The sequence below is a fragment of the Mercenaria mercenaria genome, chromosome 1 (genome assembly GCF_021730395.1).
Source record: "Mercenaria mercenaria strain notata chromosome 1, MADL_Memer_1, whole genome shotgun sequence".
In the NCBI taxonomy this organism is placed as follows: Eukaryota; Metazoa; Mollusca; class Bivalvia; order Venerida; family Veneridae; genus Mercenaria; species Mercenaria mercenaria.
This window is the reverse complement of record NC_069361.1, coordinates 48,464,902-48,490,586: the sequence shown is the minus strand read 5'-3', so window position 1 is coordinate 48,490,586 and position 25,685 is coordinate 48,464,902. Positions and strand designations below refer to the sequence as shown.

Genomic DNA, 25,685 nt, shown 5'->3' with positions numbered 1-25,685 from the left:
TGTGCAGAGCTTATGAGTCAGCCATGTCGGCTCAATGTCAAAGTCACAATCAAGTTCAAATATTTGAGCCTTCCATTTTGTGTCTGCTCTGTATCTCCTAAACCCCTTTAATGGATTTTCATGGAACTTTAAAATTAAAAAAACGGAATCTGTTTGTTGAAACTAGCTTTAAAAATGGTCGTTTGCACTCTAGATTTTACCAATTTTGTTGGTTTCATTGACAGATTATAAGCAAAATACGAAACAATTTTGGACTACTAATTTAGTAGAATTTATTTATTTACTTTTTTTACAGGAATGGCAATAGGAATGAAAGCATTGTTAATGTTACTCCAGCACTGCCAGCTGCATTTACAACACCTGCACGATATGATTTTCCATCTGATGTCCCAGACATTAAGACTGTAGCTTCTAATGGTACGTCTTTCTGAGAAAGTTGCTTTCTTTGGCGCACTCCAGTACCTTGTATGCGATGGAATGTAAAATTGCATGGGAAATTGCGCAGCTGGTGATCTATTTGTGATTTCACCCAGCCAGCCAAGAGTTATGTAACTTTACTCAGTAAAAATGTACAAATAAAGTACTTAAAAATTAATGTTGCATATATCATAAAAAATATTTGACCAAGAATCATGAAACCATATTACAGTAACAGGAGTTGGGCCCATCTGACTCTTATCTACAAACATCTAGTTGTTGATAAGTTATAATTGCATACACATTTTATAAAAGTTTTTTTTTCCTTTTCTTCAGTTGTTAACATAAAATGTCTTTGTTATATGGCTGGGTATTGCATAACATGTCAACATTTTCTTTAAATGCAATAATATGGAGTAGACATATGCTTCTTCTGGAAAGCAGTATCTAGAATTTTTTTTTTTTTTTTTTTTTTTTTTTAAATTCTTGTCAGAATCTCTTGTCCTGATTTTAAAGATAATTTTATACAAATGTTCCTTGTTTGATTTTCTAACAACTTGAAGATAGTTAGTGAATCAGATTTGTTCAAAATCTTGACAGTATTAGGGCTTGGTTAAACTACTGGTCTGATTTCAAAATGATATCATAGAAATGTTTTAAGGTGACATTCTACTAAATTTCTTACAGCAGTCTTAATTTGTTTTTGCAAAGATAAAAGGAAAAAAAACATGTCTGCTGGAGATTGATCTTACTATGCCTGCATGGCACAATAATGTTTTATACATGGAAAACATTAAAAATCTTCTTTTAAGTGTGGAACTCTGGTACGTGATAAAGGGTTGATCCTCTTGTAATATTTTCAGATAAAACGGAAATTATTACGAATAAAGTTAATGAGGACACAACATTTGAGAAGTTTTTGCCATATTCCATAGGCAAATTTACAGCTTACTACATATTTGTCCACTTACCATGTTTGTAAAAACATAGAGAAAACACATTGATTGGAGTTTTAAAAATATTCTCCAAAATTATCTTTTGTATAATGCTTGTTCAGAACCTCAGTGTTGGAATGCCGTCCATCTGGCTCAAAAAATGTTGGTTCAACCCATGTGGCCATCCATCCTTTACACAATGCCCCGAGGGGTCTTGTTCTACCGCCAAAAGCTGGAAATTTTACCATATGACACAAATTTTATCGGTGTGAATCTAATTCTAAAAAAAAAATCTTGACCAAGAACGTTGAATCTTCACGGGATGAGCGGTCGTAATCTTTGGGCTATTCTTTCGAAGGTCAAGGTCACTGGGCAAAAACATGGAAAACTGTTTCCAATCCACAACTTGTGAACCTTGTGACCCAGAACATTTAAATGTCATGGGATTGGACATGCCAAGTGGATGATCCCTTTCCATCACTAAGCAAACCATCAGTGTCTCTTTTACTTTCGCTCGTGTCCCTTATTGAATTCTTGTAATTCTTACTATGCTTTGGGGGAGACATGTGTTTTTCTACAAAAGCATTTTCTAGTTCTAGCTTTATTACACTTGAAAAAAAAAGTAAAAGGAATGATAATTGACAGTGTCTGCCCAAAAACAGAATAGATTTCCTTGGAACAAACTCGGTCTTAATGCAGAGCGTGTATCACTATAACATCTAGGTTAGCAGTTTGGATTAGAATTTCCAGAGTAAAAGCCAATGGTAAAGTCAAAGCTAGAGTTCTTAAACTTTGATCTTAGGTAGATATCACAAATAGTGTAGGAAATGATTCAGTATATCATGCTTATTTTGGGGGTCAACTGGTTACGTCTGTAAACATTAACTTTTATATATCAAAATGTTAGTCATGGTCTGCAAAATACGAAACAAAATTTCATTTTAATCAAAATGGTCGGATAATCCAGAAATTAAAGATGGCGTCCAAGATGACCGCTAAATTATGAGGAAAGCAGACAAAACATGTATTGTAACTGGTAGTTTATTTGTATAAAAACTGAAAACATACTTGTTTTGAATGTATGCATATCCGACATCAATTGAAAAACATATCCATATATACTCAGTTCCAAAAGAAATTGTGCACTTTTTAAGTTTAAATATTTCAAAAAAGTCCCCGACGTTTTTGTTTCATTTTTTCATACACTAACTCTCAGGTATAACTCAAAATCTAAAATGCACACCAATTTGTTTACGAACTGATTTAAATTTTGGTACCAAACATTATAAGTTTTCATGAAAATAACCGAGAAAAAAATAACAGAAAACTAAGTGCACACTTGCTTTTGGAACTGAGTGTATAATTATCAAAAATATTCAAGTCAATGTCAATTTCAAGGTCAAAGGTCACCTTTGTGTCAAACATTATTAAAAAGCGTATCTGCAATTTAATCCTCTTTATATGTTTTTTTTTGGCCCTTTAAATACTTCTGATTGAAAAGAAAAAACAAATAATGTTAATCATCAATTTAGATGACCACTGCTGTCAGGAGGATGCAGATACGGCAAATTCGTAGTGGCATCCACCAACCTGCAAGGTCACGAAATTCAGCACGTATGTTATTTAAATACGTTTACTTTATGTCACTGCCGCAAAAACAGTTACTACAGTGCATCTACAAAACTGAAAAAAACGAGGTTATATACTTGAAATGTTTCGAAATACTAGTAATAATATCATAAAAGATACCTTTAAGATTTTCATGAATAAGCTAGAAGGTTACACACCGCTAAATTGTATTACAAGTACATGATGATAAATAGTGCATTACACGTGACTATTTTAATTAGCAAATTGACATGAAATAACTGAGACTTCCATTATTCCATTATTCCTTTCATGTGTTATATACTCAGAAATATTGTATAAATATATGTATCATTTGTCACATACATACAAATATATATAACCACATACATTAATTTATACATATTTAAAACAGTGATTTCCAGATTCATTTTAAATTATAAGTGTATTTTAAGACGTTAGACTGAAGATTAGCGACAATATTTGGTAAGAACATAAAATAGCGGAAAAAATATTTGTAACCGATTAGATATTTGTCTAAAACTGACCTGGAAATATTCGATGATTATATTTTCATATAGACAATTTACACGTTAATACAATATTTCTGTCGTGGTGTGTGGTTTCATAACATGTGATAAACTAAGTAGCAGAATAATGTTAAAGTCGCTATCTGTGTGTATTTTTGCTTGCACGATTACTTCATTCCGCTATTGTAGTCAAACATTAAACACACGGATATAATATGCAACTATAATTCAAATTGTGTGTTTATCATATAGAGTTATGTACCATTATATGATGGCGCTTACGCGCCTTAATTAGATTACCAGCATTTTCTAAATAAGACTACTTGCATCCGCCATATTGTGCATAATTTTCAAGTAATATTAAATCATTGATTCTCCACCTAACATACAAATTATTGAAAATTCTGTTCAATATGTGTATTTGCTAATACAACTTATCAAAGTGTGTTGTACCATTAATATGTGTCAAACTATCGTAAAGTAAGTAAAATCAAATTAAAGTATGTGTACGATATATTTGAGCAAATTAAATTATAATAAGCTTCATATGGACGATTTTGCCTTTGGCTTCACTCGGATGCATACATTTGTGTTGAAATAACGTCACTTTACCCTTATGTATGACAATCAATAAACTTAATTTTCTTACCTATTAGTTTCAAACATGAAGTGCAAATGCGTTTTACCTGGATAGGCTTTTGCATAAAATGTGACTGTTAAATTTTTGTCCCTTTAAAATCAGATAGATACGTTATAAAAATTAGGGGAAGCCAGAGAACCACATACATGCACCTAATATGCTTTAATGTTATGTACTAAAATCCGTAAGTTGTAACATTTCACCATGTAGTAATCAATCTTTTTACCATGCAGTTGCAAAAACAACGATATTGTCTCATGGGCAACATTTTATGAATAATTCGTCAAAGTAGATAGTTATACTTTTTCCAGCCGAGTATCATTTACTATTTCAAGTTCATTCATATACATTAAACATTCACACGTTTTTTACATGACTGGATTTTTTTAATAAATGTGACAGTTAAAATGGAACTTCAGATTTATGTATGTTTTTTGCACAATAGATACGCTATATGGATATATACTTTTCCAGTTTTTATTGATCGAGCCATTGGTTGACATTTTCATGGGCCTAAAGTTGTGTGATTATTGTTCCGTTACAGTATGAGTGGGATGATATATGTTTTTTTTGTTGTTGTTGTTTTGAAAGTCAATTTTATACTTAAAACTGTGATATTAAACTGATATGAAGTTGCATAACATGGTAAGTGTGTTTTTTTACAGCTTCTTATTTACACGACAACTCAAAGTGACACAATAAACGTCATGCAATTTTTACTGTAATATTTTGCACCTAGTGCGACAATGAAACATTCAAATGTTACAAGAGCTCGTAGAACACGAAATGTCCCCTTAATGCATTCATTAATTGCACAAGGAACAGAAATTATTTGGTCACTGTACACAAAAGTTCTTTTGTTCTGGATCAATGTGACCTTGACCTTTGACTTGTTGATCTCAAAATCAATAGGGGTCATCTGCTGATCATGATTAACCTTCCTATCAACTTTCACGATCCTAGGCCTACGCATTCTCGAGTTATTGTCTGGGAATGGTTTAACTGTGACCTTGACCTCTGATCTCTAAATGAATAGGGGTCGTCTGCTGGTCATGACCAACCTCCCTATCAATTTTCATGATCCTAGGCCCAAGTCTTCTTGACCTTCATCTGGAAATCGTTTAAATGTTCTGGGTCACTGTGACCTTGACCTTTGAACTACTGACCTCAAAATTTATAAGAGTCATCTGCTGGTCATGATAAACCTCTCTATCATCTTTCGTGATCCTAGGCCCAAGCGTTCTTGAGTTATCATCCGGAAATCATTTAACTCTTCCGGATCACTGTGACCTTGACCTTTCACCTGCTGACCTCGAAATCAATAAGGGTCATTTGCTGCTCATAACTTACGTCCCTATCAAATTTCATGACCCTAAGCCCAAGTGTTCTCGAGTTATCATCCGGAAACGGATTGGTCTATATACCGACAGACCGAAAGACCAACCAACCGACATCTGCAAAATAATATACCCCTCCTTCTTTGAATGTGGGCATAATAAAGAGCATATAGTGACATTGTACAGAAAAGAAGATTGTTAGTTCTATCTTTATATCTGTAAGAGATATCAATGAAAGATTTTTATTAAACCATTGTCTAAAATTGGCGCCCATCTTGGTCGCCATTTTGGATTTCTGGAGACTTCAGCCATTTGACCAAAATTAATTTCGGATTAATATAAGACAGTCCCCGATGGATAAGTCACCGTTTATTGACGTAGACCGGTAGGGTCTAACTAACAGGGCTTCGTTTCATAAACTAAATAAATGATAGGTCAGATTAAATAACCAGTCCAATGTTTCTTAACAACAGTAATTGTACAGATGGTGTATGACTATATATTCTCGGTGAAGTCTGACTACCAGCTAGTTCAGACCATTATCTGTAGGTTAGACCCTTTAACAGTCAAAAGTGTGTATTGACAGTGTCCACTCTATAACTTGAGTAATTTTAATTGGAATATAAACGTTTTCCTTAGTTGAGTGTATAAGAACATTTTAACTTTAGGCGAAGTTACCTTTCTTGTCATGTATAGTTAGACAGAACTAATTTGATGATTTATAATTATATTCCTTTAATTTAGTGAAAGTTCCTATTAGACCTTTCTAACGTAAACGTAATTACGAAACGGAATACTGAATCCGTAAAATTTTAGGCTAATTTGTGGTCTATGGGAAACAATTTCATCCAATAGTAATGCAATAGTAACCTCCCTTAGACGATTATTTGCAAATAACATTTACGGATTCAGTAATCCGTTTCCGATTTACGTTTACTTTAGAAATGTCTAATATTGAAATTGATTTACACTCTTGATGAATTATGATATCTAGATGTCTTAGTAAGGTAGTGGTACCATAGTCATACTTTTATATGTTATTTACATTTTCAGTGATCCTAGTTGTTCTTACTGGTGCTGTTTTAGGACTACTTGTACTTTTTGGTGTGACCTATTTGAATCGTCGTTCCAAGAAGAAACAAAATGCACCACGTAAGTACATAAACACTTAAATCTTTTGATGATAAAGTGAAGTTCATGGAAACAATCTGCTTTGGTGATGGTGGTTATGAATGTTGGTGAATAATGTCTCAACATCATTAGCCTAGATAATTATACCCCAACAAACCAAGTTTGAGGGGCAATGTATATAGGAGTGAGCTTGTCGGTCGGTCGGTCTGTCTATCGGCCGTTCTGTTGATTTTCATGGTTTCCGGACAATAACTCATGAAAGGTTTGACAGATTTAAAAATATCTGGTACACAGCTGTAATATCATACAATACAGATCAAAGTCGACTTTGAGGTCAGTAGACGATCAAAGGTCAAGGTCACAATGACCCGAAAAAGCGAAACGGTTTCGAGATGACAACTTGAGAACGCTTGGGCCAAGGATCATAAATTTGGTACACATGTGTAACATCATAAAATACAGGTCAAGTTCAAAAGGTCAAAGGTCAAGGTCACAGTAACCTGGAACAGTTAAACCATTTCTTGACCATAACTTGATAACACTTTGGCCTAGGATTATGAAAGTTGATAGGAAGATTTGTCATGGCCAACAAATGACACCTATTTATTTTGAGGTCAGTAGGTCACAGGTCAAGGTCACAGTTAAACTATTTCCGGCTGATAACTTGAGAACGCTTGGCCTATGATCACGAAACTTAAAAGGGAAGTTGATCATGTCTTGCAATGACCCCTTATGTTTTTGAGGTTCGATTTTGACATTGGATTGCTTCTTTGACAAAGTCGAATTGTGGGGGTATAATTCGTCACTCCTGTGACAGCTTTAGTTTGGAATTAGACCTTGATCTAGCAAACAGAAAATGCATGTGTAACACAAATTTACATGCAGCAAGTAGGGCCACCGTGGCGTAGTGGTTAAGGTCACTTCCTGAAAAACATTTGCCCCTTACCGATGTGGGTTCGAGGCTCTCTAGAGGAGTGGATTTTTTTATGTGAGGAAGACATTCAGCTTGCTTACAGAAATTTTGTAGTTCTACTCAGGTGCCCCCATGTGATGAAATAATGCCCAAAGGGACACCTTGGGTCTTCCTCCACCATTAAAGCTAGAAGGTCTCCATCTGACTTATTACTGTGTCAGTGTGATGTTAACAAAACTAAACAAATATATTACATGCAGTAAAAGGTCTAGTCTCTCTTCGAGGCCAATTAAAATATATACCGTTTTATTGTAACAGTTTATAAATTGCATCCAGAACATAACAAGCATTGAACAGAACTGAAGGTATAGTGCTTTAGAATTCTTTGTTGTTGTAAATACTAAGGATCTGTACTAAAATATTCTTGAAATTTCATTTTGCCAAACATAAATAGGTTTTGAAAGTTTTGTCCTAAGGTTCTTTTTTTTCAGAAAATGGCAATGTGTGTTGAACACATCTGTCCGCCTCACTTCAGTAATCCTGTTATCTCACTGAAATTTCATGGTAGTTTACCTAATGTATAGTAGTGTAGTAATGTACAGTTTAAAAGGGTAAATAATACCAGTTGCAGTTGAAATTTTTCACTAGAAAGAATTGTAAGTTAGAACATGTTTCATCATCAATGTGAAATTTTGATTAAAAACGCATTAAGTGACCCATATATACTTTTTAATTACAGATATTTTATAGCCTGGTCATTGTTGTGACTGTACCGGTTTTCTTTCCGAAGAATGCAATTAGATCAATATAATTTTAGTAACACTTTAAAAGTAAAAAACTGTCATGCAGACCTCAAAATTATAGACTGTATTCTCCCATCAAAATTTAGTACAACACCTTCTGGACAGCAGCATTTGTTGAGCTTTCTCAGTTTTTCATTATTGTTAAAGTCTTGAACGAAAATGACAATTCATATGTATTGATGAGTGAATTGAATACAGATACAACTTAGAGACACTAAATTACTTTGCAATAATTACATTTCTTGAGTAATGCTTTAAGATTCAATTAAAGAAACTTCTTTTGTTTAACAAGCATGTCTATTTGAATCTTATCAACTGTATAAATCAATAGTATACAAATGCAAAGATGATGGAAAAGTCGACTATTATTTAGAAGCACGCTCGCCCGCTTATTTCACTAGGTAGAGCACAGCTCTACAGATCACTGGATCCTGAGTTTGATCCCTGGGTGAGACTTATATGTTCTGCATGACCATTTGATAAAATACTTTGTGTCTGAAATTGTTCATCCTCTATCGCTGAATCATGTGGAGAAGTTGACAATAACTTGCGGAGAATATGTTTTGTACTGGTACAGAATCCAGGAACACTGGTTAAGTCAGTTGACAGCCATAATATAACTGAAATACTGTTGAACCAATGAAACAAACAAAGTAATTCAGGTAAGAATTTTAATATTACTTGGCACAAATGCTCCCCATGATGAGACAACATTTTGCTAAAACCATCCTTCTTGCTGTTTTAATATTATCGGAATAGATTGTAAACACATTTAGATCTTTTGTAATCCGCATTACCTAGGCCCAAAGCTCAAAACCTTCATTGGAATGATAAAAAGGTAAAGTAATTTCATTCATGTAATGTAGTGTCAAAAGTAACATTTTGTTACTTCGGCGCTTAGCTATTGTTGCTGTATATAAAGAAGCAGATACATAGCTTCATAAGACATGATGATTTTATTAATCAAAGGTCAAGGTCAAATTGTATGGTCCACAAACTCTCCTTTACATTATTTGTAGAACGTATACCAAATAACTAAGTCAAAGTGTTACGTAGCAAGATCTATGCACTAAGCTCTCAGGTTTTGAAATAAGAAGGGCATAATGACAGTGTGCATAAATAATACATTCGGCAGTTGGTATTGGTAACTCTGTTACAGTTTTTTTTTCATATTTCACCTGATCCAGAATGCAGGTACCAGGGTGCACCAAATGCAAACTCTGACAGTAGGTTAGACAGGTCCCAAGGTGAGAGTAGATAAATAGTATTTTAATTCTTTAGCATAGCTATAATTTTATCAAATCATATCCCTAGTGGAAATAAAATTCCTACATACACTTTTTAGAATTTGATTTAATTCTATTTAAACTACTCAACAAAACATATTACCAGCAGCATTTCCAGTTATTTCCTATAAACATGTTTAATCGTTGTCTTTTATTCCTTCACATGTTTAGAATGATGGTGATGGATACTATCGTACTGTGTGTATGCCAGTGGTACATACTGTGCAAAGTCTTTTACGTTTCATTAAAAGTTTTATATTCGACTGATACGGAATCAAAATTGCAGTATCTTTTAACGCCGAAACACATGCAATTAGGAAAACTCAAACGTGTTATTCGCTTGATTTTACAGCAAGCTTTAATTCAGTATTTATGTTCGACAATGCATTTTCCGGCGAGAATATATCCCACGAGTTTCTAAAAATATCTCTATCAAAATATCTTCTCCGACTATTTCTCTTGCTAACTACCATGGAACGATCACATGCCAGGGGGATATTCCTTTCTTGCCTACCCTATCACGCAGTAAAAGACAAGGTTATCCGAGTAGGAAACCACCTATTTTTACCCCAGGAAAAGCTGTGCATAACCACTTACATAGACAACTTAAATGTCCGTCAACCAAGTTTAAACAATCATTCAACTATTAACGAATATATTCAAAACCACTTCTGACCAATGGAATGAATAGTATCTCGTATTTTTAGCTCACCTGTCACGAAGTGACAAGGTGAGCTATTGTGACCGCTTGATGTCCGTCGTGCGTCGTGCTTAGTCCGTCGTCTGTCGTGTGTAGTGCGTCGTGCGTCAACAATTTCTAAAAAAATCTTCTTAAAAAAAAAACCACTGGGCAGAATTACACCAAACTTCAAAAGAATGATCCTTGGGTAGCCCCCTTGCAAATGTGTTCAAAGAATTGAATTCCATGCAGAACTCTGGTTGCTATGGCAACCAAAAGGAAAATTTTTAAAAATCTTCTTGTCCAAAACCACAGGGTCTAGGGCTTTAGAATCTGGTGTGTTGCATTACCTAGTAGTCCTCTACCAAAATTGTTCAAATTATCCCCCTAGGATCAAATATGGCCCCGCCCTGGGGGTCACATGGTTTATATAGACTTATTTAGGGAAAACTTTGAAAATCTTCTTGTACAAAACCACATTGCCTAGGGCTTTGATATTTGGTGTGTAGCATCATCTAGTAGTCCTCTACCAAGAATGTTCAAATTATCCCACTAGGGGCAAATATGGCCCCGCCCCGGAGGTCACATGATTTATATAGACTTATATAGGGAAAACTTTGAAAATCTTCTTGTACAAAACCACATGGCCTAGGGCTTTGATATTTGGTATGTAGCATCATCTAGTGGTCCTCTGCCAAGATTGTTCAAATTATCTCCATAGGAACAAATGTGGCCCCGCCCCGGGGGTCCCAAATTTTACATAGATTTATATAAGAAGATAAAAGTTTTAAAATCTTCTTGTCTGAAACCACAACACTTAGACCTTTGATATTTGGTTTGTAGCATTGTCTTATGGTCCTCAACCAAAATTGTTCAAATTGTACCCCTTGGGTGAAAACAGGCCCTGCCCTGGGGGTCCCAAGTTTTATAAAGACTTATATAGAGAAAAGCTTTAAAAATCTTCTTGTCTGAAACCATACGACCTAGGCTTTTGATATTTGATATGATGCATTGTCTAGTAGTCCTCTGCCAAAATTGTTCAAATTATGCCCCTGGGGTTAAAAGAGGCCCCGCCCTGGGGTCACTTAGTTATCATGTGAGTTATATAGGAAAAATACTTAAAAAATCATCTGATCCTATTTCCAATTATAATTACCTGATGACCCCAAGTAATATGATGTCACTTGACTGTGACCTTGACCTACTGACCTGCTTTCTTGTTTTTTAAGATACAGCCTTGAAATTTTGATGACATACACAGTTCTGCACACAAATCGTAAAACTGAATTTCATTGACCATGAATGTGACCTACTGACTTTCTTAATATTTTATCATCAGTTTGACATTTGAAACATGTAGCTCATATTACTCAGGTGAGCGATCCAGGGTCATCATGGCCCTCTTGTTATTATGTCTCCCACCACACAGTGGTGTGGGAGATATATTGATTTACTCCAGTCTGTGTGTATGTGTGTGTGTGTATGTGTGTCTGTCACAAAGCTTGCCCGCACTCTTAGTCGAACATTTCTCAACGGATTTTCACCAAACTTAAACAAAATGTGTTTGACCATAAAACCTCGGCCAAGTTCGATAACTAGCCAAATCGGTCCAGGCGTCTTGGAGTTATGGCCCTTGAATTACCAAAAATCGGCCTTTTTACTCTTGTCCGCACTCTAATTCAAACATTTCTCATCCGATCTTCACCAAACTTGAACAAAATGTGTTTAACTATAAGACCTCGGCCAAGTTCGATAACTAGCCAAATCGGTCCAGGCATTTTGGAGTTACGGCCCTTGAATTATCGAAAAATCGGCCTTTTTACTCTTGTCCGCACTCTAAGTCGAGCATTTCATATCCGATTTTCACCAAACTTAAACAAAATGTGTTTGACCATAAGACCTCGGCCAAGTTCGATAACTAGCCAAATCGGTCCAGGCGTCTTGGAGTTATGGCCCTTGAATTACCAAAAATCGGCCTTTTTACTCTTGTCCGCACTCTAATTCAAACATTTCTCATCCGATCTTCACCAAACTTGAACAAAATGTGTTTAACTATAAGACCTCGGCCAAGTTCGATAACTAGCCAAATCGGTCCAGGCATTTTGGAGTTACGGCCCTTGAATTATCGAAAAATCGGCCTTTTTACTCTTGTCCGCACTCTTAAGTCGAACATTTCTCATCCGATCTTCACCAAACCTGAACAAAATGTGTTTGACCATGAGACCTCGGCCAGATTTGATAACTAGCCCAATCAGTGTAGGCATTTTGGAGTTACGGCCCTTGAATTACCGAAAAATCCGCCTTTATACAATTGTCCGCTCTCTAAATCGAACATTTCTCATCCGATCTTCACCAAACTTGAACAAAATGTGTTTGACCATAAGACCTTAGCCAAGTTCGATAACTAGCCAAATCCGCCCAGGCACTTTTGATTTATGGCCCTTGAATTACTGATTGGATCCACTCATCCAGACCATCTAATTGGATCAACTCGTCTAAACCATCTAGAGAAACTAGACATTTTTCATAGGGGCAGTTGTGGAAGACATGCGCTTTTCTCAAAAGCATCTCTAGTTACCTATGACATTCCGTGCAGACGTTTAAATGACAAACATGGCAGGAAATGCATAACAACAGTCATTGAACCTTTACATAATGGGTTGTATGTCTAAAAATTAAAACTATCGTCGGCCATAGGATGACATAAATCAAGCAAATCTTCAATCTAAAGTCTCCATCCCTTATGTTTACTTTTATTGTTATTTCTATACCATCACCTTATAAAAATGTATACTGACAATAACTGTAAAATAATTGCATGACATACAGAACTTGCTACGAAATTAACCTGGCAACAAGAAATACCAAACTGATATTACTGTTACAGGAACAGGAACGATGTTCATCCAATCATTTACTGATACATTTGTACGTGTGGGTGTACCAATAGTACTTGCTTGTAGACTCAATAAATGTGGAAAACAAGCAAAGTGGATGAAAAATGATACTGAACTGACAGAAACAGACACTATTAAGTTTATCAGAAATGAACACCAGACTTGGTTAATAATATCAAACGCAGCTTTGAATGATACTGGAAATTATTCTTGCATCTGTGGGGATGCTTCTATAACAGCGTACGTCAAAGTAACAGGTAAATAAAGCTGATAGTAGAAAAAGTGTTTTTACGTACATCATCTTCTGTGTAACGGCAGTCAAACATCATTTACATATCATATCGAGTATAATTTTGAATGCACGTTAAATCGGGCCATTTATACTAATGATGTATGTAACGCATAGTTCAAGTCCAGGCTGACAAAATAAACAATTGAAAAGAGCTATTATTTTATTCAACATTTTAAAGAAACATAACTTAGAGAGAGAAACGTTGTGAAGCATTGTCTGTTTTCTCGGTAAGGCGACAACTCACCTGCTATAAGTATGTTCTTTCTCCGACATATTACAATACAAAAAAATACTTTGAGCTTAAAGTCGATAGATATGAAATAAATGGTACATTATAGATAAATAATGAAATAAAAATATAGGATGCTACATCTCGTAATATATTTAGGAGGCATCTGAATTACGTATTTTGCATATTTTATTTTTTTAACAGAAGATTTGGAGGTAATTTGTCATTTACATGCAATGGAAATGGAAATCGAAGAAACTATGGACATAACTCTTACCTGCACTGTTAACATACGAACAAAGAAACCAGTGTGGTTGCATAACAAAAAGGTAATTAATCAGGACACTAGGGTCTTTGCATCATCAAAGATGGATTTGGAGCATCAGTTAACAATACGAAATGTAAACATGAAGGACGAAGGGGAGTACGTCATTGATTTTGATGGTGTTACGTCAAGGACAAACATTACAGTTAAAGGTAAATCAAAGCACTGTAAAGTTACCTAATTAAAACGCTATGGAATCTGGACTTTTCATCATGTTATCCTACTAGTTTGACCACTGTCCATTAAATTGACCGAACTTGAACTTTAAACTGTCACTGCATATGTACATTAAAAGTAAAAAACGTTATGTAAAATAAGCCTGCAACAAATCAGAATGTGTCACTGTGTAACCATAAAAGAGAACAAAAATATGTATTGAGCAGATAACAGAATTATTAAGATAATAACAAATAAAATGTAACTTTCTTGTGTTGACATATATTTTAAAGATTTTAGCCTATACTGTGTAGTACATGTTCAACTCTCAAATTTGAGCAGTCGGACAGAAAAATCATGTACCAGCGAAAATACTTGCAGGACACTTAATAAGGTTTACTGTGTATTCAATTGTATTCATCTTTGTTTTGCAACCAGTTACTGATAACATATGCAGTATCTTACGTATTTGTTGTGCTAATGCCAACATTTGAACATATTTTCAACACAACTGAAATATACAAAAAAGTTACACACGTTTACTGAGATCAATTCTTAACAAATTTTAAATGTCATTTGATTTAATGTTCAATAACTATGAAAACTCAGTAAAACTCATGTTTTACTTTTGCACATGAGTGGTTGTATCAGCAATGCAGTGCTTTATTTAAAAAGACAGATCAATATTCGTAGAGATGTAATGTAGTGTTTAAATCCAGAGTTATTTTTTCATTTCTTTAAATGACTATATTGTTAAGGATGTAAGAATAATCCCTTTCAACTGAAAAAAACATCCTTCCAAAAGGAATAGCTTGGCTAGTTGATGAGCCCAGAGAAGGAAGTGGTTTCAAGCTAGTTAGTGTCCGGAGCTTGAAAATGTTGCAGTTGTACACGATATCCGGAAAAGACAACTTTTGTAACTGTATAAAACATGTTTGTTTGTTAACACTACTTCTTTAAAGACTAATGGGATTGGCCACAACTTAAGCACAGAAAAATGCGGCACAATGTCCTCCGCATTTATACCGATTTTCAATTTTGCATTCTTGTGGTTTTAAAAACCCCGAAACAAACAGCAGCTGATTTTAGAATAATTATGAACTTCATACTCACATTTGAAATATTCGAAATCACTCCGCTCTAGGGTTAGGGTATATTGTTTAGGGTAAGGGATGGAACTGGCCCCACCCTTTGGCAAACTAAGTACTTTTGCATTTATTTGTGTAGGAAAACCTTTGAAAATCCTCTGGTCTTGAACCACAATGCACAGAGCTTAGATATTAGACCTCTACCAACATTGTTCAAGTTATGACCGGTCTGTACACAATGCAATGCTGATTCTTCAGGTGTGTCGGTTTAAATGTCACTCAAAAAGCACTGGCTATCAGTCCTTTCAGGGCCACTATTTCTTTCATGTGTATTTTGGCCACCACAAAGCCAATACTGTCGTTGAAAAATAACACATGAATTTGATAAACAATATTGACACGTTTGTCTAATGTCAATATCCTTATCAGTCACCAGTATTTTCATCACTGTCATGATCATTATTGTCCCTACCACCTGTCTCCTATTCAATTATTACTGGACACTTTATTAGAATAATTAAACTCATTTTCGACATCATCCTTGAACCATTTTGATTTAACTTATGAATTTTCAAAATTTCACACATAAAACTATGTATAAAACTACTCAGTTAAAACTTTAAAAGCAATATCTCGTTTTTCAGCCATTTCCACTGGAGACCAAGCAGGATTCTATATTTTGAAAACCCACTGTGTTATTGTTAGACCTTATATTTTAAAGGAAACCCTAAATATAATGTCTGGTTGGTTAAAAACTATCCATCCCTTTGGACTGCGACCGTAGCGTTGACCAATCGACGGAGTGTTGACATTTTTTATTGATTTTTGTTTTCCGGCTTCTCCTATCACACGAAAATACATTCGGGGATGCAAAATAAACGAAAGCAATATATGGCTGAAAGCTCCAAGCCCCCCAAAAATCTATTTAGAAATAGCATGAAAATTCAGACAATATTTATATTTCATTACATGTACATATTGCTGAAACAGTACTTTTGTCCATTTTAGTTGTTCTTTCTGGTCTTGTGCCAGTAGATCAAAGCACTTTCAATTAGTTCTACGTTTTGTAAAGGCATTTTTGCGACCTTTTCTAATTCCGAGTTATCATTTCTCAAAAATGTTCAAGATATTCAAATTTACCTCCAAAGAAAACTCTCTGTAATTGATAGAAGCTCCCATACCAATAATATGCATGTTAAAAGTCAATTCATATAAGTGCTGCATTATGATTGTTGCAGAATAACTATCGTAGAAATCTTAGAATCACCCGTGTTTCTGCCATTTTGTAAATAATCGTTCATTATTATTATTTTATTTTGTTTTTAGCTTCAAAGTGCCCTATTCATGTTATAACATCATTTAAATAGGTATGGTCGAGATAAAGCATAAAAGACAATTGACACAGAAGAATTTTAGAAACTGGATAAGAGGTGTGCTTGGACTCAAATACACGAAAGTAGGTTTAGAGTCGTTCGTAGAGAAAATGGTTATTCATCAGCATCAGAAAATTTTAAGATCCGTTGCTGGAAGTATATGTTCGCAGTGTACTACGGACAATCTTCTTCTTCCACATAAACAGAAAAACTGTCCAAGAAAAAAAAACAAGAACAATTGCATTTGTACAAAGTCGAAGGCGAACAGACGTACTTGTCCTGGGCAGGGCTTTTGTGCGAACGTTTATGATATGTTAGTTTGTTACCATCGTTTCGAAGACCCATTTTTGAAAAACACGTTAGTCGAAAAGTGGGGCAAAGATGCATGGAGTGTTGCTACTTGCTTTATTAACACAGCTGGCTACGAAGGCAGAACATCAGCGACAGACATCGACTGCAGTGGAATATTAAGTATGCTAATTAACAACACCGAATACCTTACCGACGTTGACGTGAATGTGTTTGGTCAGGTAATGTTCTGTATTTTAGCAAGCGCTGATTTTTATACATTATATGTTGTAAATAATGTTTGAACGTAGAGACTATTTAAAGATATATGAGATCCAAATTTCATGTTTTAAAATATGATTTTTTTTTCATATCGTTTATGTTAACATAAAACTAAGAAGTTTATATGTAGTAACAGTACTATGAAAAAGCACACACTGTATACATGTATATATGAACACCTTGTAATGTGTACTACTGCTAAAAACTGGATTAGCAATTGATACTGCATGATATTTAAGTATGAATGAAGTCCTATAAGAAAATTCAATTTCTGTATCAAGTCAAGTTAAATAAAAATCAATGAGAATTTTATACATTTGAAGTAAATATCTAACGATAAGATATTTAAGTGAAAGATGGCCATTTGATATGTATCAGATATATTTTAACTGCAAGTTGGAATAATGAATGAGCTTTAAACTTCGTACTATTTTAATGAAACTGTGAATTCATTGTTACAGATGAGAAAGGTTCGCAATGAAATTCTTCACAATCCAAACTACGAGTTGTCTGCAGGTGAGCTCAGCAATTATATAGATTCTTTCAAGGACGTCCTGGAGATCAAGAATAGCCGTGGTTCAATGGTACTTGTAAACGAGGCGGGAGTAAAAGACTCCATTCAGCTTTTGGACAAGGTAACTGTTTCTCCTATCATAAGCTTAGAAGCATTGCAAAATGAACGTGTAAATTTGTGAACATGGTAATGTGTATTTCTTTTTTATCTATCATTCAGAAATGATACATTTCCTTGATCACAAAATTTTCTTTTACATAAAAATATTAAATGCTCATAGCTGTAGCTTCTGGTTAAAATATTGTCTTTTGGAGAAATATATGGACGCTGGCCTTCATTTAAAAGCTTTCTAATTTCAAACCTATGATTTGAAAAACTAAGGTACTATCTCTAATACCTGTAATATGCAGCTCATGTCAGCACAATATGCTTCAGATGAGCCTATGTGGTCACTCTGTATCCGTCGTCAACAATCTTGTCATGACCAAGGAAGTCAATACTTTAAGCAAAACGTATTTAACTTGGTCAAATTGCTTAGAACTGTAAAAATTTCAGACGAGAGATCCGGTCACAAGATTAAATAAAAAAAAAGAAAGACAACAAACGGAAGCACTTCCCACCTGAACTGCGTGAAACTCTGTCAGGATAGTTATCTTCATGAAGTCTATGTCAAGTTTGGGGATCTTCGTAGCAATTGGTCATAGCATGTAGCTTATTGTCAGATTATTAAGAATCATCGTTTCATTTCGCATTGATTACTGGAAGCAAACATGACCATCCAGTTCCAGCTTGGCCATCTGGGATGCTGTGAATATCTGTTAATCAGGAATATGTACTATATATTGGCAATGAACGACAAAAGTACATTGATATACTAACTGGAAATTGTCAAAGTAGCCACTATGTACCCAGACAGAACGCTTGTGATTAAGAACCAATCTTTTTACTAATATGAGAGATATTTCCATTTTATTTTATGCATTTCAAGAAACTACAGACACGAATAGTTAGGTTTTGATCAGAAATAGTTTTTCTCATTATTGTTTATTCAATTGTTTATTCACTTTTTTTCAGTTACCCTGTTTTGAAACAATCATTCAAAATTTACCGACATGGTTGTCATTATGTCATTAATAATCAAGTACATGCAATCCTGTAATTAATACAGCTAAAAGAATAAAATGTGTAATTTCCTTCTTTGAGGCGCATAATGACACTATTTTGAGAGCAAGAATATGTGATAGTTACATTGGTCCTTTACAATAGTTCATTCCATTGTAACTATATAGTATAACTGTAATTTACCTGAGTCTGAGTGCGGAATGTTGCTCTTAGTTTAAGAAATTTCATTTAGATACCTTATGATTACTAAACCAAAAAGGTACCAAAGTTTATTTACAATACGCTTGTAACATTTCCATAGGTCTTTCTTATATAAATTGGCAATCCTAGACAAATAATAGCGCATTTGGTATATTTGAAATTCGAGAGATGAGTGAAAGTATTTGTTGTAATCCCGGGCCAGGTTTCATACCAACACATTACATGGTGTCCACTTTTAGTGTAAAATGTAATTGAAATCATTCTATGTATTATTATACTGCCAGGATTTTATACTGCAAATTTATTCTAAAATAAAATTCATAAGAACTCACTTAATTATAAAGATACAAAATGTGCCGTCATAATGTTATAAAAAGGCTTACCAAATAACATTGCATTATTAACATGGACACGGAATCAAATGTCTACCAGTCGGCGTGATTCGAATTCAAAGGTTGAACCGCCCCGTCTCATCCTCAGAAGTGTACGTCGACTTATGATCGTACGAAATTTGATCTAACTTTTAAATCATATATACGGAACATTTGCAGACAACACACATAACATTTACGATTTGACATTGGCCAGCCTGTACATATAGTAATCTCATGATTAATTAATATTATTAATCATTGAATACATCATGCTTTGTTTTATGAAATGCATCCATAATAAATTGAACTATAACCAACATTGTGCTTGCATTTTGTTTCAGTAGTTATATACTATTAACAAATTAAAATTTACAGACCTTGACTTCACGACCTCACAGAATCAATTGTGGGAATGGCACTGCAAAGAAAAATTACTACAGCAGCAAAAGGCATCGTTCCCACAATCCATTTTTTTTATCTTGAAAGAAAAGAAAGTACTGATTACATAAGCCAAACCATAAAACACATGTTATGGTAATTATTATGCAAGATAGATATACCAAGCTGACCACTAACTGAGTATCCAATTTGCTGATGACTTGAACTCCCTTGGAAATGAACATCCATTTTAAGGGACTTTCGTAACCGGATGGTTAAGGTCGCATGACCCTTACCGCTGTAGGTTCGAAACCGCACATTGGGCGTATAGTTCATGTGAGAAAGCCATCCAGGTAGGTAAATGAAAGATAAAAAGGTAAGAGCATATTTCCTGGAAGCACGGATCACTCCAAACACAACCATAGAGCCATGTGCGGTAAAGTTAGCCCACAACAAAAAGAAGCTGGAACGGAAAAAAAAACATCATAGACGGTTTATTGTAAACATCCAACAAGTACGTTTTAATTATATGCAAAATACAAAAAGAGGTGTGTGGGGTGGGGATATAAGGGGTAGAAAAAAGGGTGGGGTGGGGTGTAGGGGGAAATTGAGCAAGGCTTAATATTCAAAGGAAAGCCACGTTTCTCAAACGTAGCAATCAGAGTTTGCCGATTATTGTTGGCGATTCTCCCTTTTTCCTGAAATAATACACGAAAGGGCTCTTGGAGTCTTTGTCCTCATAATAATAAACTGCTGGAATGTCACTATATGACCTAAAATTGTGTCAGTGCAACGATCAACACAGCTTACCTTCAAACAAAAAAAATTAAAAAATGAGTCACTATGTTTAAACAGTCTTTGTTAAAACGCCATAGGCAACGGTTTCTGCTGAAAATGAAAGTTAAGTTTGCGAGCTATCAGATTATATCATAACTTTCTTATCTTCTCATTTAAGATTATACTATTTTGGCTAAATGAAGCCTTAAGCCATATTTGAAGCTGGGCAAGGTAGCATAAAAAACTAAGTAACATGTTCAAATTATGTAGAGATCTGCTTACTGAAGTTGCAACATTACCATAGATGGCTTCAAGCTCTGAGATGATATCTGATTTAGCAGCCGACTTACGCAAATACATAAGAACAGTGTGTGCCTACCCTTTAAGACTATTACGAATGGCCCCATACAAAATATGTTGCGGGTTATTGTTACCACATGTGAGACGATTCATGTCATACTTTCAAACATCGAAGTCACTCGAGATGCCTTCACCAGAAAATTAATGTAACTTGGGGATGCGTGTATATGTACGAGGGCTGTTCAAAAATAACATAAACGTGTTCAATAAACCGTACGCAAGCCAACGCAACATCACCAAACATTCTAAAGTAGCCAACATAGATGAACGAACGACATACTTTACACCTTACGACATGATGAAGTTACTATGCATTTAAGAATTAAAACATTACGCAAAATATTTGAAGACGAGTTTCAGATTTAATCATCGACAAAATGAAATTTGTTTCTATGGGCTGAATACAAAAAGACAAGTTTTAAATAGAAAAGTACTAATGTATACATCAGTTGACATTTTCTTGGCACTGTTTTTCGCATGTATTAATCATGTTTCTTATAAGTGACGAAAAATTGTGAAGAACATGACAATGCAAATAAATGCAGGACCATGACGCTCCTCTAATCACCTGACAACTGTGGAGTCAAGGATATGAAATTTTAATTGGTAAAATACTAAAAATGTCAAAATGCAATATTTCTCAGATGAAATTGACATTTATTCTGTTGACACAAAAACCCACTAACATTCATCTACAAAGTATATAAAATATTAAGATACTTGATATAGAAATGGTTTCTTATAAAAGTATCTTATGTGTCATTTTTTTTTTTTCAAAATAGGTGACATAACCTTTGACGTGGAAACAACAAAATGGGATTACGACTGCTCTAAGCCGCCGTAAAATCATATTTCAACGTAGCAACGCGATAACATTGTATGCATGTAGATTTTGACCTCTTCATTTGTAACAAGACGTTTTAAATTTTTCGTTTGCGGATACTAAAAGATAATTCTTGCCTTTGACTCATGATAAACTTGAATTTGAAGTTTCATTTAATGGTTAAATCTTATCAAATTCATGTCCTGCAAACGATAAGCTTGCATAAAGGGGAATATCTTAAAGCTTTTGTAATGATGTCAAGCGTATGGCTAATAATTGTGTTAATATAATTTTTTGGCCTTTAATGACATCTGACCTTGATCTAAAGAATAAAACCTGAACTTGACCATGAGGAATAACTATTGGATGTTTCTATACTGCCAAGTGAAATGATACTTACGCAAATTAAAATCAAATTTTGTATATCAGCGCGGAAGGCAGGAATCTTATAAATGTGTTAGGAAATTGACAGGTATAGAGACGGACAGACAGGTGGACTGAAATACTGAACAAAAGCTCATCGAACATGAAATGCCCCCATTTATGCATTCAGTAACTGCACAAGGAGCAGAAATTATTTGGTCACTGTGAACTAGACGTTTGTATGTCTCAGGTCGTACCGCTGTCGCACAACAGACTTTCTTCGAAACCGAATGAGGGTGTGGATCGCCCTTATGAAACAACTTATAATCTGTTTTTCTTTTCTGTCGAAATACAGTTGGCATTGTGTCTGCATAAGAACTAACGCAAATATACCTGCCACGAGATACGAATATGCAAAGTATTATTAGTGACTTGCGAAGCCATGTCAGGTTATTTGCGAATATGCAAAATGTGCGAATGTGCAAACTGTCGATTGTCGACTTTAAACGCTTATCTATTTGACTGAATGTTAAAACGCAAAGTTCTATTTTTATTTGACTGTTACAGTAATGTTAAAATGTCATCCTTGTAGTCTTGTATGAATTGTAGCACTTATTCAGTTGTTAATTCTTCAAATTATTTTACTAATTACATCTCCATTTTATGATAATACAGCATTAACACTTCAATAAACTAAAAAGAAAGAACATATTTTGAAATTCTTCCTTCCAATCACCATTTCATCAGTTTTTTAATTTACTTCCGGTGTAAACAAGATGGTACAGGTTTTTCACCTGTACTATAAAATGTAGTTATACAGCCAATTCCTGGGCGCGATTCGTTTTTATTCGTCCAGAGGTAATAGAAACAAATAATGTGATGTAGTGATATAGACTTGTATGATCTCTGAAACTTTCTGTGAACTTTTTTTACCTGAACTTGATCATTGAGGTCATTCCCGCCTTGTCAAATAGGCAAGGGAAACAATAGCGAAAACGATATAAGTCTTCCCCGGGCCAGGGTCAGAAACTTCTCCTAAAGAGAAACAAGCCCGGATATACAAGCGACTTTGCTGATAGTGAGCGCGAAGGGACTGGTTGCTTTGACGCTGTTGAGTCAGATTCGGACAAGAGTTTCGGACAAATCCCTGCACCCCACCAACTATGCAGTATATTCAAAAATATCTTGCCTTTCTTTCTTCTAAGTAAACCCCCATATTAATAAAAGACCCTAAACAGGCACTGAAAGAGGAATGCATATCAGAACTGCGCAGTGAAGTTAATGTTAAAATTATTTTCCATTGGGTTTCAATGGACCTCGATCGTGCAATATTTTTCCAAATCATGACGTGGAACGCTTTTATGTCGGACGTGGAATGACAATTGTCAGTGTTATTGTTTGCATTTAAATGTACTGAAATTTGACCCTGAATGTGAACACCTTTATAGGTATCGCACATAATAAGGCGCTTTGAAATGTAAACAAACAAAACAATAGCATAAATTGAAGTCAAAACACTACGTTTACGCTGCAAAACAGTAATTCCTCGTTGGCCTAGCGGTATCGATATTTGTGTTATAATTTTTCGTCGAGAGTTCGATTCTCAGACCCGTAAAAATTATTTTCAAAACTGTATTTTTTTTTCAATATGATTCAACGAAAACAACATGAGCTTATTAATCTAGTATTAATTTGTCCACTAACTTATATATGTTATAATCTCTATATGTTACTATTAACACGTGATAATGTTTAGATACACTTCGTCTTTTATAATTATGATCTATATGTTTTTGAAGCGTTCATGAATGAATTAGAAACCAAAAGTACTTGCACAAAGTAAGTAAATAAAATGCAAAATGGAAAAAAAAAATGATGGACGGATGCAATTTGTTCGATCCATCAAAATTGTCACTACTAAATGATTAGATGTCCATCCACTCAACCTACTGCGCCATCAAGTCAACTTTTAAAACTATCTGCTATTGCTTTTGTTTAAAAATAGAATGTTACTAAATGTTTATTTACATGTTACTAAAAATAAAAACGCCATAATACTGTACGGTACTTGTACCATAGATCATTGATAGACGACTATGTTTATATAAAGTATTTCGCGCTACAGTCTTGTGAATTCTCTTACCTGTATGTTAAGTCCATAGCCTACACAATAGTATGACTTATTTTTCTTTCTTTCCTGTATTCTTTTATCCCTTTCGCGAAATGTTCAGTCGATATTCAAACACGCTGCAATCACTAAATAATTTATTTTAAAAGCATTATTTTCTGAAAATCCTACTCAGATGTACCCATAAAGAAATTCAATATTATCCTATAACATGGCATACACTATAACGACATTAAAATTGCTGGCCGCCTTACCTTCTGTATAATTTAAGAATCATTATTTCAATTCCAAATTAAAAAGAGAAAGAAATTGAAAATGATAAAGAAATGAAGCACTGATCCATAAAACATGTATGTGTTCAAACAAATCTATTTTTGAAAAGAATATGTTTCGTTTACTTTAATTATTTTGCATGATGCATCATTTGAAGTTTATCATGTGGATAGTTTGTATAGAAAGCTATTGTACTGCCTAAATATTTTGTATTATGTATCATTTGAAGTTTATCATAATCATATAGATAGTTTGTAAAGAAAGCTTTTGTACTGCCTAATTTTTTTATTTCAAACATAAATCTATTTCTGAAAAGTATTTATTTCGTCTGCTATTTTTTTTTTTTTTTTTTTTTTTTGCATCATTTGAACTATATCGTGCACGGAGGGATTTTGATGTAACTTGCCTCTGTTGTTTACCAACTTGAGACGGAGAAACATATCCGTAGTTTAGAATTGCATCCCTTTGTTGATACTATAAATAGCTTAATAATATATTGTAACTTTTTTATTTCTGGTCATAGGAAACGATCGACGCTTGTTTTTTTAATAGTACAACATGCATGTTAAATCCAGTTTTGAGGTGTATTCCGACCTATTTCTACCTCGTAAAGATTTTTGCAAGGACTAATTTTTGTGCCCCACATGAATGATGGGGCATATAGATTTGGTCTTTTCCGTGCGTGCGTCCGTCCGAAGTTCGTGACGCGCCTAGCTCAAAAAGTATTAAATACAAATTGATGAAACCTTGAATGAGTCTTTATCATGATATGAACTTGCGCACCTCCTATTTTTCGTCTGGTTCTGCCCCCTATTTTTGAGTCATGGCCCCTGAAATAGTCAAAATTGCACATTTTCACCTTCTGACACGCCTAGCTTAAAACAATATTTGTTATAGATTCATAAAACCTTGCATGAGTCTAAGTCATGATATAAAATTGCGCATCTCTTATTTTTCATTTTGGTCTGCCCCTTATTGTCAAAGTAATGGCCCCTGAAATAGTCAAAAATGCACATATTCACCTTGTGACGCGCCTAGCCCAAAAAGTATTTCATGTAAATTGATTAAACTTGGTATATGTCTTAGTCATGATATGAACTAGCGCACCTTCTATTGTTTGTCTGGCTCCTCTCCCTATTTTCAGAGTTACAGCCCCTGAAATAGTAAAAAATTCACAATTTCAC

The 25,685-nt window shown here is 34.5% G+C and overlaps 1 protein-coding gene across 1 annotated transcript in view; it reads left to right on the top strand.

The window, feature by feature from the left end:
- LOC128557728 (uncharacterized) overlaps positions 1-25,685 on the top strand; it is a 48,932-nt gene that overhangs the window by 13,349 nt on the left and 9,898 nt on the right. The window contains exons 5-11 of the mRNA XM_053545813.1: positions 296-417; positions 6,500-6,598; positions 9,481-9,540; positions 13,146-13,412; positions 13,881-14,153; positions 16,613-17,148; positions 17,650-17,823. Coding sequence (XP_053401788.1) covers positions 296-417; positions 6,500-6,598; positions 9,481-9,540; positions 13,146-13,412; positions 13,881-14,153; positions 16,613-17,148; positions 17,650-17,823 — 1,531 coding nt within the window. The remainder of the gene's footprint in view (positions 1-295; positions 418-6,499; positions 6,599-9,480; positions 9,541-13,145; positions 13,413-13,880; positions 14,154-16,612; positions 17,149-17,649; positions 17,824-25,685) is intronic.